At 48.3% G+C, this 19,301-nt stretch overlaps 1 protein-coding gene across 1 annotated transcript in view; it reads left to right on the forward strand.

Moving 5' to 3' along the window:
- DMBX1 (diencephalon/mesencephalon homeobox 1) overlaps nt 1–19,301 on the forward strand; it is a gene marked incomplete at its 5' end in the record, with an annotated part of 22,791 nt that continues 3,490 nt past the window's right edge. Inside the window, 5 exon segments of the mRNA XM_080601386.1 lie at nt 1–111; nt 114–143; nt 12,958–13,123; nt 17,192–17,370; nt 18,600–18,954. Coding sequence (XP_080457512.1) covers nt 1–111; nt 114–143; nt 12,958–13,123; nt 17,192–17,370; nt 18,600–18,954 — 841 coding nt within the window.

Consider the following 19,301-nt stretch of genomic DNA (forward strand, 5'->3'; position numbering starts at 1 on the left):
ATGCAGCCTCCCGGTAGATGGCAGCTCCGCCGGGCGCGGAGGCAGCGCGCAGGCACCGCGGGCGGCCGGGCTAGGGCGCGCCGCGCTCCCACGCGTGGCGGCGCTCCCACGCGGGAGGACGGGCTGCGCCGCCGCCGCCCCAGGTAAGACCCCCACCCCCAGGCTCCGGTTGTCCTCGGGGGGGGGGAATAGGGCACGGTCGGGGGGTCCTCTCGCGAGTGGGGAGCGCTCCTGGGGGGGGAATCCGCGGAGAAACTCGCAGGGGTGCGCGCACCGCGGAGAAGCGCAGCCCGGGCTGCAGCGCGAGTCGCATCCCCTGCCGTCCCTTCTTATTTTTTTTAATCTTTTGCTTTTTTTGGAGTGTACGCTGCTTTCTCATTTTTACTTTTTGAAGGCAAAACCCCAACTATCAGCCCACACGAAGCCCGCTCCGGTGCGGGCGGGGATAGCGCGGGGGCCGCGCATCCCTTCCTCTGCCGGGCTCCGAAGGGGGAGCACAACTTTCCCCCCAATTTACATAATGATGTTTTAATAAGGTGAGAGCCCGCCGGCGGCAGAAACTGCCCCGAGTGGGGCCGGGTGCCTGTGGTTTGCTTTATTTTTTTATTTTTATTTTTTTCCCGGTGCCGCTGAAGTTGAGTGAGGAAGGGACCGCGTGGGAGGGCACGATTCCGGCAGCGCTAAGGGATGTTTCTACGGAAAAACATCCCCCTGCACCACCCCTTTGCAAGGTTAGACGGCAAAAAAAAAAAAAAGGACGGGGACCCGCCTGCAAAGAGCTGGGGGCCCGACCCCCTCCCCGCTCTGACTTTAAGAGGTATATAAATCCCGGACCTGCGCTGTCAGGCTCGGGTGATAAATTAAGGGCTTCGCAGTCGAAACCTATTTACACCTCCATTATAGGGCTAACCAAATGGGGATCAGCATGCATATTTTTACCGCAAGAGATCTCATACATCTCCGCCAGAGTCGCCCCTCGGGCCATGGGATAACAGCTCGGGAAGGGGCGGGGGGGCGCAGCCAGCACTTGGTCGGGGAAAAAAAAACTCCGTGTCCCGGTGGGTGCCGGCTGCCGGGGCACCGCAAACCTGCCGGGGGGCGAGGGTGACCTCCCCGGGAGGGGGGTCCCGCCTGGGGATGAGGGGGGCGCGGGCTCCTTTAGGCAAAGCGAAGCGCTCCGGGAAGTTTCTCCTCCGTGGGAGAAGCGGTTTAAGCCCTAGACCCGCCGTGACTTTCTGCTTTTATTTATTTATTTTGGAGAAGGGGGTGGGAGCGCCCCCCCACCGGAGCCCTGGGGTCGCCCCAATCCCCCCCCCGGCTCTCCCCGGCTGCTCTTTCCGTTGATTTCCAGGCGGAGTCGCGGTTCGGGGGGGACCCCCGCCAGTACGGGGAGGGAGAGGGGGTCAGCGCATCCCGGGCCAAATTCCCGGTGTCCCGAAGGATCGCCTCGGTCCCAGCGAGCCCGACAGCAGAAAGGGGGAAAATCCCTCGTTTTCCACGGGGATGCGCGCACCCCGCTCCCTCTCCAAACGAAACGCGGAGCCTGGGAGCCGGGGAGGGCTCGGCCCCAAAATCCCTGCCCCATAGAGGGGGGGCTCGGTAGGATTCGGCCCCCCACACGCCTCTCCAGCCGGCCGGGCTCCGGCTCGGTCCCGCTCTCGGGTTCATCTTCCAGAGCCAGGGAAAAAAAAAAAAAAAATCTTTCCCCCACCGCCCCATCCCGTCCCCTCCGGCGGCCCCCTCCAGTTCCACTTGGTTAGCTCAAGTTTTCCATGTAAATGACAGTAATAAATATCTAATCATGTCCCGCAGCTATCGGCGGCTCGCCGAGCAGCCGGCATTAATGAGACATCCAGGGGAAGTGGGGGGAAAGAAAAAAAAGAAATCAGAATTACCAAGAAGGAAAGTTTTTTCCGCTCTCCCGGAACGGTTGTTAAATGCGGAGCCGGGAGGGGGGACACGGGGGGGGGCTCCCCCGTTCCTCCGGAGGGGGTCACACACCGGGGCTCGGCCCCCTCCCCTCTAATTAACCCCCTCCAATTAACCCGGCCCCCAGCCAAGCGGGGGGCGCGGGCGGGGTGCCCGGCCCCAGCCCCAGCCCCGGGGGCTGCGTGTGCCCGTCCCTGTCCCGGTTCCCAAAAAGCTGCTGGGGCCAAGAAGAGGTTCTCTTGTTTGGGGGGGGTCGGGGCTAAGGCTGAAATGAACCCCTGCGAGCTGGATTTGTTCCCCTAACGCTAAACAAATGGAGTGATTACCTTCTTTCCAAACGCATCAGTCATACTACATTAAGTAGCAGAGAGCTAATTATCCCAATTAGGAGGCTGATTTATAATTAATGGCTTGGACCGAGTGATAATTGGATGTTAATGGATAACTGTTTTGTCTGAAGTAGCCTCCCGCTTCCCCGAAGGCAGGGCCGGAGGGCTTTTTCCACCCCCCTCCCTCCCTCCTCTGCTCTCACCTCTGCCGGGAGCACAGAGCACGCGGGGGAGGGAATCTGCGTGGGGTTGGGGGGGGGGGAACCCCAACACCCCCTGACCCAACTTTCCGAGCCCCCCCATGGACTTTTCACCGCCTCTCTGTGTTTCGGAGCCGTGCCCCTGGGGGGGCTGCGCCTCCTCACCCCGCAGGCTGGGGGAGCCCCCGGCGTGCCCCCCCTGCAGGCGAGGGACCCCCCCGGGAGGGCAGGAGGGGGTCGCCCCAAAGGGCTGCCCGGGGCCGGGGGAGTCACGGCGGGGATCTGCAGCTTCTCCCCGCCCCGTGTGCATCCCTCGCACCCGAGCAACCAAGAGTTTTTAGGGCAAAAAATCCGTGAAAGGGTAAAAGTGACTTCAGCTCCGAGCTCCCCCGTGACCGATGAGCGCTCGGATTGAATTACACCAACGCACTCAAGGCAAAAATGTCTGAAATTGGGCTGTCGAGCCGAGCCAGTCGGTGTGGCTTTCCAGCTTTCCCTGCTAATTTCACGAGATCCCGATGCCCAAATGGGATGTTCTCCTACTCGCGCAGCTCAGGGGGCTCCTGCAGAGCTCTCCCCGGCTCAGAAAACCCGGCTGTTTCGCCCAGCTGTGCAGATGCTGCTTCTCCCCAGCTACCTGCAGAGCTGCAGAGGCTTCCCGCTGCTCGGGGAGAAGGGCCGGGCGAGTTTGGCACAATGTAGGCGCAGAGGGAGCGAAGGCAGCGGGTTTTGTTCCCCGTGCCATGCCTTTCTCCTCTAAAAGAAAGCTTCGTTGAGAAAGAGGGGATCCTAATGAAAGGAAGCCAGAGAAAGCAGCACCTCTCCCCCTCTGTCCTCCCCACGACCAGCCCTACAAAACCAAGGTGCTGCAGGAGAGGTCCGGGACCGGGCGCTTCCGATGCGGCTACCTGCCGGCTCTGCTGCTGCAGCAATAGGTAAGCCCTTTAGAAAGAAGTAGCCCGTGTTTTCTAAGACAGAAGTTAAATTATTCGGTCTGAGGTTTCTCAGGGGCATCCCAAAATTCAGCTCAAGTTGGAAATGCTTCTGGAGAGGCAGTGACAAATGTCAGCTGGGTTTGAGCCCTTTCTAAAGGTTCGGTGCTGATGTCCAGTGCCCATGTCGGAACAGAAACATTTACAGTTGCCTCGTGTCGTTTGGCAAAAATTAAGTAGGAGAAATGCTGAGGAGCAGGGATACAATAAAACCCTGCTTCACCAATCCAGCACAGCCACTGATAAATTAACCTACTCCTGGGGAACATCCACTGCCACACGCTTGTTGCACAGCATGGAGAACTCTGAAACGCAGCTAAATACGTAGGCATTAATTCATGGTGCACCAGGGTTAGGCAAGATCCTCAGGTCTTGTTCCTCCAGTTCAAAAACTGCTGGGATAGATTATTATTATTATTTTATTTTTTTTTTTACGTTGACTCCATTGGGTTTGGGATCAGGCCCATGATTTATGATTTCTAAAGCATGCCTGGCACAGCCAAAGCTCCTGGGAAGGAGGTCGCCGAGGGAGGGATGGGAGCCGGGACGCGGCTGGCAGGGACCCGCGGTTCTCCCAGCGGTGGTGAGTGGGTGTTTGCAGCCAGGAGCTGTGGGTGGGCCACAGCACAAGCGTGGCTTATTCCTGGTAGCTGCTGGCACAGCTCTCCTGGGAGAGGTTGCATAAAGTGAGCGCTGACTTGGGAAACGCTGCTTCAAACTGTCCAGATGACAATATGTCAAGTATTTTTAGGGAGAAAAGAGTGCTTGGGAATTCCACTAGGATCCTCCAGGAAGGGGAAGCCAGGTGATGTGATGGGGCTTGGGGGGGGGGTTGCATGTCCAATTTCTGCAAAGGGAGCTGCGGGAATTGGGTGTCTGCAGCTGCTTAATGCCAACCAGCTGGGTGAGAGCGCTGCAGGGCTGCGCATCTCCCTGCAAAACCCAGCACTGAGCTGCTCTGCCCATCTTACAGCTCCTCAAGGCTCAGATCACCTGCTGGTGGCCAAAACATCTTGCTTACCTTGGCAAGCGTGTTTAATTCAGTATATCTATCCAAATGCTTATGGGAAAGGCAGCATCGCATACACTCGTGGTTCTGCCCCGATGCTGGCTCCAAGTCGTGGCCTGCTTTTAGGGGGACAGAAGTCTTCTTCCAGCCCCTTCTGAAAGTCACGGAGCACAAGTAGGTTTTTTTTAGTGGTGGGAGGAAAATTAGTGTTATCCCTTGTAACGAAGGAAAATTCAAGTCTTCTGTCCTATTCTTTTACGGTATTAAAAGTTCTCCACAATTTTATGGCTTGCTGGAGCTGCCTTTTAGGATTTATTAATTTTCTTTTTGACTTGCCTGTCATTTTGCCTTATAGCTGATCCTAGTCTGAGCAGAAGCAACTGCCACCGTGTGTTTGTGAGTGTAGTTTTCAGAGCCCTGCAAACACCACCTGCAGGGGCAGAGCCAGCCGTACCTGCAGAAGCAGCCAGGGTTCAGGCTTTCAGCTCCTGTTCCCTACAGAATTAGCTATTTCTTTTGATCTGTCCAGAATCAGCTTCAAGCCAAATTGTGCTCGGTGTGACAGCCTTGCAGCTTTTCAGCTAAGCAGCTGAAAAAGCACCCAGAAATGTCACTTTTGTGCCAAGGGAGGCGAAGTCCAACGCTGTGGCACAAACTGCTGCATGTCACAGAGGTGTGTTCCTATTCTCCCATGCCTGACTGCTCTTAGTTTAACACCCAAAGCTCATGGCTCGCTTGAGAAATCAAGATGGGTGGAGAAATGACCCTCCTGTCCTGCCTGCCCCTTCCTTCTGCCAGAAGCTGCTGCCCAGAGGAAGAGTGGAGGGGACCCAATGTGTGTCCCCACCTCAGCCCAGCATCCCTGTCCTGGTCACATCATGGGTAGAAACCTCCAGGACATTGCTGCATCTTCCAGGGGCATCAGAGATTTCCCCCCAAACCCCACCACCAGCCCAGCTGCCCCAAGAGGCTGCCTTCAGGCTGCTCAGTTTGGTCTTGCAAGTGATCTGCAGCCAAATACGCTGCAGAAAACTGTCTGGGGGGCAGAGAGCAAGCCATGAGCTTCCTCTTGTGCTGCCCTGAAGGGCAGGGTTTGGGATTTCTGGGACCTCTCCTGCTGTCCAGTTTGGAAAATTCGCGTTGCCAGCACTAAGGCGAATGAACTGATGCTTCTCGAGCAAAGCCATTTTCACTACAGCAAGAGGAAGGGCTGAGCCAGAAAAACCACATACAAATACAACTAAGCCAGAAACATGCTTGTTTTGGAAAGGGTGAGGGGGAAAGTACTTTTTTTTTTTTTTTTTCCTTCATATAAGCAGCCAAGTTAAACACTTTAAGCCGTTTGTGAAGTCAGTAGTTTGATCGCTTTCAAGCACTTTGAGGCTACTCCACGTGTGGGACTCAGGGAGGTGCAGCCGGGGCAGGGCTGTCGGAGCCTGGCTGCGGCACGATGCTGCCTGCCGTCCACAGCCACAGATGCAATGCAGGCAGAGCCGGGCCCTGCGTGCTCCTGCTCCTCGGGGCTGGGCTGGGCTGCAGGCTCTGCTTTCCACTGCAACGTTAGCTGTAAGAAATCTGCCTAAAAATGTGTGCTTTATTCTTTTTTTTTCTTTTTTCTTATTTTTTTTCTGTTAACTGAGCTGGAAGCAGACCAAGATCCTGAAACTGGAGCTGAAGCGATGTTCAGATTAAGAGCTTCTCTTGTTTGCCCAGGAAAAATGTTTCTGCTTCAACATGAATTATAAAATCTTTTATTGAGGGTTGAATGCTGCTCAGAGGGAGGTTTGTACCGAGTCGATCTGCGCACACTGATTGTCACCTGTAAATTATGGCGAGCAAGAGATCCAGCACCACAGTGATGCTTGGTGATCCCAGTCCTGGCTCTACGTTGCTAATCACTGGGATCCAAGTCTTAAAAATTGTGCCTGACAAAAGCAATGACAGTGAGGGTGTCTTAATTCTATTTATTTTACTTTATTTTGGGCTGTCCTTCAAAGTGCACCTCCGCTGACACAGACACTGGAAATTCTTTTGCCAGGAACTGTCTAATCAATCACTTGGTGCTGGTATCTGGGGCTCTGGGGAGGGGGGAAATGCAATTTCACAAAAGCCTTAAATAGAAACCACAGCGACTGACGAGAGCTACCTCTGCCAGCCAGGCCCTGCTATCCCAGCCGCTTGCATCCTGGTGCCCGAGCTGGTAGAGCCGTGCAATGGAACTTCCCCCCGCCCCAAAAGGATGCTCCGAGGCTTGTTTCTTAAAACTTACACCCCCCTCAGATCCCCTTATACTTCTGCTACAAACAAATGAGCATTGCAAAGGCAGTTGCTGCACTCTTCAGCATTAGAGCTCTGAAAAAAAAGAGAATTATTTGATGAAAACTGCTCTTAAACTGCAGTATTTCCAATTTCAACTGCTAGCAATCTTCTCGGTTTTCAGGAGAAAAAAATATATTTTTCATTTTAAAGGCCAGAGGAAGGTCCAGCTGGCTTGTTGCTGAAGCGGGGTGGAACAGTGATAACAAGCTCGGTCGTCGTAGCTGAATGTGAGTTCCGAGGCTTGGTGTAATAACTCGGGTTTTGCTTTTGGTGGGTTGCGACTTGTTCAAATAGACCAGAGGTAATTAACATCTCACTCTGCCCTAAGAAATTAACTGCCTTTAGGTCTGGGAATGTGCACAGGTGTAAAAATACAGCAGGTAGATTAGAAACAGGGAATCGATTTTTAAGAGCTATTCTCAATTCCTTTATTTCGGCCACGAGAAGAGCCCTCCAGAAGGCTGTTTTTATGGTGCGTGTTGCTCCCAGACTTTGACGTCTGAATGAGAAAATATGATGTGTTGCAGTACTTGAAGTTATTTATATTTCACCCACTACAAAGGTGAGATTGCCGAAAGTCTAAGGAAACAATCTCACGTGAGGAACAAAACAGATTTATAGCATGCTGGTTATTATCTTACACGATTTTGGACTTTTATATACCTTAAAGATTTAGGGACATAAGAAAAATAAGATTGAAGAAAACCTCTTGCAAGGATCATTTATTCAGCACCCCCTAGGTATGTAATTCATTTAGTACCAAATACGTATAAACCCTCTGTCTGTGCATAGATGGAGCCTCTTTTCCTAGGCTGTCAGATAAGCAGGGACAGATTCGTTATCCATCTTGCTGATCTGAAGCATTTCTGAACAAGGACTCAGAGCACGAAATCACAGAGCAGAACAGCCCTAGGAGCGGGGGAAATATTTTGTTGTGGTTTTATTTTTGGCGAGGCTTATTGCCGGCAGTGATAGCGGGAACAGTGTCAGCACAAACCGTTTTCTGTCCTTCCCTGCTAATAGTGACCGGATTCCTGCAGTCGGCGCAGAGAAACGCAAGCAATGATTTGCACCGGCTGAGCAGGTGCTGCCTGCGCTGTGCCGGGCTGGAGGACTGCAACTTAGCTTTATAGGTGCCAGGGCTGCTCCTATTCTTCTGTCACCTGCAGGGTCCTAAATGCCAAGGCACAGGTCACAGAGCCAAGGTTTTCTTCCACTTTTTGTTTCCCCTGATGCTTTTCCCATTGCCAAGCTATGTCTTGCTTCCGGGTGCAGACCCGATGCGATGCAGAGCTCTTCCAAACCCCACGTGCATCTCTGGCTCATCTCTTTTCATCAGAAATGAACTATGGCATTGAAATTCACTCCTAGCAATGAGCTGTCAAAATCTGGATGTTACTTGTTTAGTACAGCTTATTTTCTACACAAAAAAAGACCCCAAACACCCTCCCCTTCCAACCCTCCCCAGTTTTCAGAAGGATGTAATGAAATGACCAAGTAACACCTCATGATGCCTGCCAGTCAAATGCAGGCTCTGACGTCCTATCCTCGACTCCTTCAAGTAAAAAAAAAAAAAATTAGTCTTCCTTTTAACTTTAACCTGATAGGTTTTATTTTCCTATTTTTCATGGTGGCATCTGAGTATCTCATATAGGTCAGTGAGTTTAGGCTCAGTACTATTTTGCATTTGGGATGGTTTGATATTGGGAGGAGCGAGTTGCAGGGAAAGGAGAAAATGGTCCAAAGCCCCTGCAAAGAATCACATCCTAGACCCAGCCTCAAACTCATTTCACCCAATGGCATTTTCTTGAGTATGGCAAGTGTCTTGTCCTTGGCATTTTCTACTCTTACCTGGGAAAACTGGCCAGAATAAACACTTGAAGAAAATTCCTCAGTTTCAACAAGGGAGCGGAAAAAAGGTGGCACGTGCGTTTATTCCAGGATAACACACTGAACAAAACCACTGTCTTGGTTTAAAATTCTTTCTCTCCAGAGCAGTGCTGCTGTGGATGTCCTCGCCCAGTATGGCTTGCTGTGGGGACGAGCTCTGCGGCCAGCACAGTGACACCTTGGTTCGCAGGCTGCAGAAATCGATACATTTCTCCCCGTTTCTCCCCTAATGAGTTTTGTCAGTTCTGTATTTTTGTTAAATGCCTTGTGTCGGCTGGCGTGTGAAGCCTGATGCTGACTGATGGCATTTTGTTGGGAGGGGTAAGGGGGTGAAATGCGGAGAGCAGCGAGCAGAAAACGTCACCCATCGCAGAATCTTGTGTGCAGTTAATACAGCTCTAGGTCTTTTTATTTTCTTTCTTTTATTTTTTTCCTTGTAGAGGGACCTTGCAAGGTACTTCGCAGAAAACTTCAATACCATATTTAAAAATTGTTTTATTGTCCTCAGACCTGTTTCAATTACATGCATACAGAAATGCAAGCCACCAGGAATAGAAATTTTCATCTGGCAAGGAAACGTGTGGCTTTCTACTCTTTTCTCTATGGGAACTTGAGGTTTTGGGGGTTGCTTCTGGGGAGAGATGGGTGGGAGCCATGCTGCAGCTGGAGAAATTCAGCTCTGCTCCGGGATAACTGGATATCCATCCCTGGCTGCTATATGTGCACATTGTTTTGCATCAAATTAAGCATTATAAATGAATAAAGAGGGATCTGTGGGGAGGCAGAAGCTATAGGTGAGTTTTGGGGGCTAGGATGGTAACATTGGGTTTGAGAAGGCGAGGAGCAGGGAGCTCACAGCCTGGTGCTGCTGCAGGCAGGTGGCTGCGCTCATCCTGCTTCTGGCCGCGGCTGCTCTGAGGCCCTCCAGCCACCCAGAGACATAAAAGATGCATTTGCAGATTTCGAAAATTAAAACCATCTATACAGCCAGTGGGGAGGGATCAGCTTATTTGGTTGCTTAATGAAATATAAAGATTATTTTAACCAGTGTAAGCAGTATTCGACAGCTTGTGAAACACAGCGGTGGCTTGATGAATGGCTTTCTCCATTAAAAAAAAATTGCTGCATGATGTCTTTTAAATATTTAATTTATTGGGGTTGGAGTGTGCTTGGAGCTGACAGTTAAGCAGGAGCTGTTTGCTGTCTCGGTTAACTTTGCCTATTAGGTTGAATGGTCTCGCTCAGTAAAGGCAAGATATCTTCTTTTCCCCCATTTTTATACAAAACCTGGGGTGATTTTTGTGCTGCACAAGTGGCTGGGAAGTTCTGCTCATCGCCTGCGCCGCAGCATGCCAGGCTGTTACCATGAACTCTGTGGTACATGTGTACTGCACGTGAGCCCATTGTTATCAATTTTTTTATTTATATTTTTTTTAATTGATGCACTTTCTTCTAGGTCACTTGGAAAAGTTTGTTCAAGCACATGTGCACACACATAAGTGTTTTTTAATGATCAAATATCCTGAAATCTCCCTGGAACAAGTGTTTCAGTGGAAGCCTGGGCTCCAGGCACATCCCTGCAGTGCCCCCAGTCTGGGTGTTATAGGGATATTCGCCTCCTCTCCCTGTTTGTTCTTCCCTGAATGTGCCAGGTTGGTGCAAAACAAGAGTGTGCAAGGGGATTAGGAAATCAACAGGCATTTCTGTGAGCTGGGGAGCCAAAGACACTTGGCCTCCCACGTCTCTCTTAGCCAGGCTGAGCTCCAGTGTGGATTCTCCGGTGTCTGTTAGGGACTGAGGTCTGGCAGCAGCCCAGGACACTTAACAAGCCGCGTGTCCTCACGTGGCTGCCACAAAACACGCAGGAACTCCTCCACCCTGCAGGCCAAACCTGGCAAAACTGCCTCAGGCACTGCTAGAAGTATCCGTGGTGGGAACCTGCAGCGAGCTCCAGCCTGACCTTCCTCCTCCAGGTGACAGGACGTGTCTTCTGGTGGCCACACTGGCAGCACGTGTCACTGGAACACGCTCCTGTCCCTTAGCGCATGCCACAATTCTGGCATCGCTTACATCTTCCCTGAGCTCGGCTAGAGCAGAGCTGTGGCATCCCTGTGGATGGTCAGCATCCAAACCAAAAATACCCGTTGTCACCCTGACTCAGCTCAGAACCCTCTCTTCCACCGGAATGAATGAAACCTCGATAAAGTGTAGATGATGGCTGAACTGATGATTTTATTTGGGGATTTTTTTTTCTCTTAAAAATAAGCTTGAGTGAATTTTGAAGTGAAATATCTTGAAAATCAATTCAAAATTAATTGCTGGGATATGTTAAAGCAGATCGGATTTTTTTTTCCCAGTTTTCACAACTAGCTACAAAATACGTATCAGGCCCCCTTAGACGCATTTTTCAATAAATCAACTATTGATATTAAAATTATCCGTATGCACATTCAAGTAGGACGTACATTTTTTGCTTATACTTTTATATTGGATAATATAGGAAAGGATGTGACTGGTAACATTGTCCTTGGGGCACAGGGATGTGCCTGGCATCATGCAGAGTGAAGTGGGAGGTAGGTGGTGGATAGCCACAATGAGGCTGGATGGTAGATCACCAAATTACCAGCTTTTAATTACTGCAGCTTCTTGGAGAAGACAATACCAAAAGCAATGCTCATTGTCGGGATACAGCATCCTCCAGTCAAAAGCAAACATCCCAGAGGCACAAGAACCACCCCGGAGCTGTCAGGGCATTGGAACAAGCCCCCTCCCCATGCCTTCCTGCCTCCGCTTCTGGGCACCACAACTTTGAGGTGTTTGAAAGGGTGAAGGCAGAAGATGCCTGAGGTCGTTGCTAGACCCTACAGCACAGAATGCAGTTCTTTTCCCAGGAGCTACAGCTTGGTCTCTGGATGTTGAACAAGTTTACTCTGTGTCCATATGTCATACATTAAGGTTTTGGGGGAGATTATGGGAAATTGGAGTAATGGGGATAGTGGGACCAGTGATTGTCCAGTCCCAGAGGCTCACCGTCGCTTGTGTCCACTCCTCCTTCTTTACTGAGGGTCGGTCCTTCACAGTGTAAATCCTCTACATGCAAAACTGAAGGTCTTCAGGCATGAGCATGAGATAAATGAGCCCCCACTACTGAAAAAAAATAAAATACGTAATTTTTCATACTAACAGCTAGACACAAAATTTTGCTGTTTAATGCATCAGGTTCCTAAAAAATCATGGGAGCTGAACCACCTCCCTCCAATGATCAATGTCCAAAACTGTTTTCTACGAGGTCGCCTAGATATCCTGTCTGCTTTCCTAAAGCTAGTGCAGCTGGACCTGTTTCTCTGAAGGGTCATTCATTACACTGACTTTCCAGACGATGACTTGCTGGTGTAAGTGGAGTTTTTGAAATTTTCTTTTGTGGCAAATGTTTCACAACATCCTTTCTGATGTCTTATGAACCACAGAAATGGCATCCTGGAGGCCCTCAGTCATTTATAACACGGGTGAATGAAGCATCGCTCAGCTTTTGGGATCAATATTAGCTCAGTTTTACAGATGGCCTGTAAGGAAAAACAGCTTGAAGTTTCATGCAGAGCCCACTGTAGAAACAAAAAAAAAATTAGTTGTTTTGTTTGTTTGTTTTCCAAATAATTTCTTTGCTATTGAGCTATGAGACCAGTATTTATTGCAAACCTTAATCCCCTCTTTAGCAATAACGCTTTTGTCCCTGTTAAGCTACAGATTTATTTTACTTTACATTATGAGTTTTCCCCTATCATTTGGGCTTTGTTATGAAGACCCTTAAGGAGAATGGATGGAAATAAATTACATGAGTGGGTTCAGATAAAAAAAGATAGTTTGATATCAGAGCAGTGACAATATTGAACAGCTCACTGTATGCAGTGATAGGAACAAAACCCTAGCTAGTTCTGGGATGAAGCTAAGTCAGTTCATTAAAAGTAATAATAATATGATATCTTTTATTAATATATGTATATAACAACCCTGAAAAATGCCTTCCCATTTTTTATTCAGCATGTCGTGTGTACATACAGTCAGATGCCAGTCTCTAAGCTTGGAAGCCAGACTGCTGTTTTTAACGTGTTAGGTCTACAGGAGCTATTTTGATTCTTGCCCCAGACCCTGCTGGAGCTGCGAGGCTAGAAACGAGCCTTGCACACAGCAGCTGAAGTTTCAGGTCTGCATTTCCAAGGCTCTGCTGAGACACCGGGACACTGAAATAGCATGTCCCTCAGCATCTCTCTCCTCTGGTCGCTGTTTTCCAGGTTGATGTCGCCATGCAGCACTATGGAGTGAATGGTTACTCCCTGCACGCCATGAACTCGCTGAGTGCCATGTACAACCTCCACCAGCAGGCAGCCCAGCAAGCCCAGCACGCCCCTGACTACCGGCCCTCTGTGCACGCCCTCACCCTGGCGGAGAGACTGGCTGGTAAGAACAACTCATGGCTTTTGGGGAAAAAAAAAAAGTGAGAAGGGGGTGAGAAGGAATTCAGCCCCACTATATGGGGTCAAAAAGAGAGAATAAAACGATATTGATAACTGTTTTAACAGGGGAATGAAAAATACCAGAAAGATTGACTTTGCTCTTAGCAAATAACAGCATAGCGAATATGAGCACACCGTGAAGCAGATTTCCCCACCAAGGGGTCCAGGCCATCCTCTAACAGCCATCTCATGCCATCCCAGAACTGTTTGCTCTTCCGCGTTGGCTCTTCTTGCAGCTACTTTTCATTTCTTCTCTCATTAAACATTCTTTCTCTCTGGAAGATAATCTTCATTTGCATCTTCTCCTGGGTCTCACCTTGACCTACTTCTTCCAGGGGATCCCACCCAGTTTGGGTGACGCTTGCAGGTCCTGCTGGCTCCCTGTCTGTTGTTCTTGTGTTTTGCCTTCCACAGAAGAGCTTTTTTAGGCTCAAAGAAGGTCACATGTGGCTTTACCTAGAGGCTGTTATTCACACAGTATTGTTGCCAGTGGAATGTCAGGGCAGAAGCTGAGTATCTGATCTGTTTGCCTGTGTTTGACCGTGGGTGTAACAGCACTGCGTTCCTACTGGCATTAAAAGGAAGTGCAAGTCCATGTAGTTTTTATGATTTGGTAGAGGGATTTGTTCAAAAATGGTTGATGGAGAGTTGAAAATATTTGGTATGGTAGGGCAAATATATCTACATTTCAGCATACCGCAGAATCACCAGATCTGGCTGAGATCATCAAAGTCCTCTGCAGTGCGAATGGTCAGCAGCTGCCACAGCACCCTTTTGGTCAGGGCTAGGATGCGGTGTGGTAGACCAGACCTGATAACAGGAGGCATGCAGAAACACTGCATTAGTACGCTGAAGCTAAAGTAAAAAAAGTTGCTGTGGATGTGATTCTTGAAACCTTCCCAGAATGGACACATTTTTCCTTGCTGTCTGAAAATTGCTCATCTGCTCTGAGCAAGCTTTCTAGCTGTCCGATATTTAAGGGAAAAAAAAAAAAAAGGAAAAGTGGAGTGACTCCTTTCAACTTAGAATAGGTGGAAGATATGATCTATCCAGACAAATTTAGCAGGCTAAATTTAAGAGACATAGGTTTAAGGCACGGTGAGGAAGCAGAAGTTCCAGGACAGTCCTCTTAAGTGAGCAGTACACAAAGGTAAGGTGTCTGTTTGGATCAGTGAACCACTGCTGACTCTCTAATTGTCATGCCAGTAATGTTTCTTTATCCATCTGCTGAAGGAGTAGTGCTCACTTTACAAGGTTCCTCAGACCACTTACTGTGGCTTGTGGGATCTCTGGGGGGGCTGTAGGACAGAGGTGGGAGTCACTGTCCTCATCAAAAGGGACCCAAAGCGGGATCAAGGAGACCTAGACTCTAATCCTGGCTCTGCCACTGAGGTGCAGACTGACGACAGGTGGACATTTTCCTTGTCCTGATAATCCACCTCCTCCTGCCCTCACCCTTTCAGCACGTAGGTGGTCAGAGGGGAGATGATGATCCCAAACTCTATTATGTGCCTTGCAGACCTTGCATCTCAAGGTGCTCCTTTTATAGACACGAGATTTTTGTAATCACCTGTATCTTTTACACTAAAGCGTGGAGGACTTCATGTTTTTGACCCTAACTAGGGTAAAAGCAGAGGAAGATCTTCGTTTTTAAAAAAATAAAAATATAAAGATTAAAAACTCTTACCGTATTGTTGACTGGGAGATTCAATTGGTTTTCTGACCTCTTATCTTTAAAATTAATACCCCACCTGGAAGCCTTTCTGAATTAAATCCCACAGTCCCCTTGTCTGCTTCTTTTTGGTGGGAAAGGCATTACATACCTACGAGCTGGTTCCTTTGCAGCTGCTTCACATTCTGTTACTTCTGAATATCTTTCAGTGCAGGGTTATAGATCTCATTTGCCTTCCAGGGACAGTCAGAATAAAGCAGCGCAAAAGCAAACGACCTTAAGTCAGAAAACAGAGGTTTCTGATTGTAACTGCAAGGCCTCACCTGCAATTTATATTCTCCTTCTTGCACAAAGCCTGAAAACATAGTTAAAACATTAAAATAATTGCTGGTTAGCTCTAGTTGGAGTGGCCAAACTTAATGCATGAGCTGCCGCCTCTGGGGAGCTGGTAGGTCTAACCTTTACTCTCAAAATTCAGGAATATTGTAGCCTCCAGGTAGGGTGTTAAACCAACGTCCTTTCTCCTTATTTCTTGTACTTGAAACATAAATGTTAGCTTTGAAAAACATTTCAGGGTAGCTTCGGTTTCTGTTCCTGGAACGTTCCTGCTCCCAGCCTGGCTGCACGATGCGCTGTGTCTCAGCGCGTGAAGGACGCCGCCGTTGCCTCCAAAGCAGCAGCTATTACCAGGGGTTTAACTCTCCCAAGAGCCCCGATACCTCGAACACAAAAGTCTCTTGTATGCTACCAAGACTGTATTGCATTTGGCCGAAGACCTTTAGCCCGATCACGTCTTTTCCGGGTTGCCAAAACCACACTGCTTTGGCCGTAGCCCAGAAGGGCGCTACAACTGCTGACCTAGAATGGAACAGCTGGAAGTTTGGAAGAGGAATGCTCGAGCGGTGCAGAGCTGATTTGCTATGCTCGTTAGCTGACATATTTGGAACCCGGCTCTGTGGTTCTGGGACTGGCCTGGCAGCAGGTTTTGTTTTATTGTTTACATTCATGCCACGATGCTCGTGACAAAAGCGCAAAGAAACAGCAGCAAGAGCCTTCATCTGGCTCCACGCATTGATAATGCTGACTTTTCTTCCTGTTAGGTTGTTTTCTAGTGTGTTTATCCCTCCCTTCTACTGGAAGTCACATTCTTAACCGAATTAAAATGATACAAGACACTGCTAAAGCTCTTTCTGCATTTTCCTCTTTGAGAGCAAACCTCTCGCCAGACTGAGTATTTCAATCCAACGCTGTAGTACAACATGTCCCAACTTGCATAATAAAGGGATATTTTTTTTTCATTTTAAAATAGCTTTTTTTCATTGATTTAAGATCTTTCTACTCCCACTAACTGTTGTGCAATAATAACGCCTGCGGTAAAATAATAAGCCCTTAAATGTGGGCCTCAGATTTTCCCCAGTCTGAATTTCTTCTCTGCCCTCAATTTTGCAAGCAGGGTTTGCAAAGTCAGACACTCTGAGCAGCATCTCTACTGAGAAGGGCGCAGCGCATGAGCTCTGGCCTTGCAATCAGTGGAGCTGGGTTTGGTTCTTGGCTGCTTTTTCCACCCCAGATGCTGGAGAGTGTCTGTGCTCAGTAAAGCACATGCTTTCAGGCTAAACACATAAGCTCATGAGCTTAAGTGCTTTCCTGAACTGGAGCCCAGAACTGCTCTCCAATATCATGGCTTGAAGACTACGGCGAGCTACATACAAGACACTAAAGAAGGGCCAGCTCAGCCTGGTTTCTGGGAAGATGCATGCCTCCTAATGCAGCTGCAGCCAACAAAATAGGCTCAGGGCATCTCTATTTGAGCTGCATGGCCTCTTCCCACCGATGAGCACACCACATCATGGCAGCACTGAAGCCTACCAGAGCTCTACCCATGGCTTCAAGGAGAATATCACACACAGTGTTGGTCCCTTCTGATTAGAACAGTGAATCTTCTCTCCTTGTTCTTAATTGTGTTTCTTACTGAAAGAGCCTTATGAGGCTTATGACGTGGTGGGGTCTGCACATATGCATGTCCTGCCCCACTGGCACTGGAGCAGGTTGGCTCACTTCAACCAAATTTAGCATAGGAGTCTCAAAAGTTCCCACATCTGTCTTAGAGTTTCTCACACTGGAAGAAGCTTTCTAGCCAGAAATTTTACCTCCTCAGACATCTCAACTAACCAGCAAAATGCATACATGGGTTTTATTAAATCTAGAGCCCAGGAGAACACTATTTTGTAGGTTCAGGTTCATCGGGTGTTAGCAAGTGCTTTATTCGACTGTTAGCATACAAATTCCAATAATTAAATTGGCCACTTTTCTTGTCTTCCAACGGCTGTACATTTCAAGACATCATTTTGGAGGCACGTTATGGATCCCAGCACCGCAAACAAAGGCGAAGTCGCACGGCCTTCACTGCCCAGCAACTGGAGGCACTGGAGAAGACCTTCCAGAAGACTCACTATCCAGACGTAGTGATGAGAGAGCGGCTGGCTATGTGCACAAATCTACCTGAAGCCAGAGTCCAGGTACTGCTATTTTGCGGGTTTGTGAGTGGGGACTAATTCATTTAATTAATGAATGTACCGGGGTTGCCAGAGGGTTGACCATCTCTCTCAATTTTTCAAGATTCTTCTAGTGTAACCAAAGATTTTGGGGGAGATAAAGTCAAAGAGGACAGGAAAAACAACAGCCAGAAAAGAGAAAGAAAAAGAAAGAAAGAAAAGAAAAACCATCCCCTAAACCATTCAACTGAAGTCTCACATATGCTAAAGAAATTCTGAATCCACAAGCATATTTTTTAAATTTAGGATTGTCTGAAGTGTACACTGGTTTTCATTTGTTCTTTCACATTTCTTTGGGGGAAATTTTAGAAACATCAACAGAAGTCTACTTATTTATTTATTTGCAAGGCTTTTCTGGCTTTCTCAGAGGAGCAGAAACCCAAGTAATTCCAGCTGCTCTTTTCCACCAGTGTCAATAATTGTAACATCTCAGGCCAAGGTTTGATTTTTTATTTTTTTTTTTAGTTCCAACTAATGCAACTTGCTGGTAGGGAGGTTCTTGCATTGTTGGGCTCTAAAACACTAAATAACAAGCTTCTCAGTGTGAAATGGATAAGTAGTGTAAAAAAACAAACAATTATTTTATATAAATGTCAAGATATTTTGACCTTCATCTAACCAACTAAAAAACTAAAAAACACTAAGGATATTTGCAAATATACTTTGTCCATGTCTACTGATTCTAGTTAAAAAATATGGATTCTCCCTCCCCTTCCTTAGACTTGTTTCCAAGATATCAGCTTATGCCTGTTATGACTTATAATAATAATGACTTATTTTGACTTTTTCTTCCATAGTTTCGGTGTGCTTAGAATTATTTTAGAATTTTTATTTTTGTTTTAGAGCACTGTACTGTAAGCCAATGCAGTATCATCATACTCAACTATAAGACATTTTGTTTGGACACAACAACCTGACTAATTTAGACAAAACAAAACAGTGAGGTGGCTTAAAGAAGAAGAAATATGAAGGCTGATATAATATATATATATGTATTTATTGTGCTATTTGTAAAAGCACTAACAGAAGGTAGAACTTTAAGATCCAACAAAGTGGAATGATGTTTGGGCACAATGGGCTTGCAGTACCTCAGTGCTTTGGGGTGTCCTGAAGCTCCCCAGCTGAATGATGCTACATTTGGTACTATACATGATTTTCACTATTTTTCTCCCTTGTTGTTTGTGACATTGAAGGTTTGGTTCAAGAACCGGAGGGCCAAATTCCGGAAGAAGCAGCGTAGCCTGCAGAAGGAGCAGCTGCAGAAGCAGAAGGACTGTGAAGGGAGCCACAACGAGGGGAAGACGGAGCCACCCGTGCTGGAGACCCAGGCCACAACACCAGACACTGAGAAGACCCAGAGCCTCCCAAGCGAGGTAAGCACGGACCTCAACCTCACCCTGTCGGAGCAGTCGGCCAGCGAGTCAGCACCCGAGGACCAGATCGACAGAGAGGAGGAGTTTAAGAGCACTTTGGATGAGGCTAAAGTGGACAAGAGCCCTGGTGTGGACGGCAAGGCTTTGAACTGCAAGAGAGCAAGCCCAAAAGCAGGTGAGGGGCAGAATCTTGATGGCGATTGGGGTCTGGACCTGATGTTTCCAAGGGAGATGCTGGTGGTTGGGTATAGTTCCTTATTTCCTATGGCATGGATGCTTGCAGGTAGGATGCTCAGATTTGTCTTTTTGTCCCCAGCACTAAACAGCACCCATGGAGGGCATGATGTCTATTGAAGCAGGAGTGCAGAAAGGGCAAAAGCTTTCTGCTCAGATTAGAGCTTGGGGAGAGCAGTGCCCATTAGCAGTGGCAAAGCCACAGCAAAGAGGTCAACCACATTTCTAGGGAATAAGATGGTCAGTGTGGACCAGACACATTTTAGCTTTTCTGAGCTAACACAACCC

The sequence above is a fragment of the Anser brachyrhynchus genome (assembly GCF_964034855.1).
Source record: "Anser brachyrhynchus genome assembly, chromosome: 8".
Lineage (NCBI taxonomy): Eukaryota > Metazoa > Chordata > Aves > Anseriformes > Anatidae > Anser > Anser brachyrhynchus.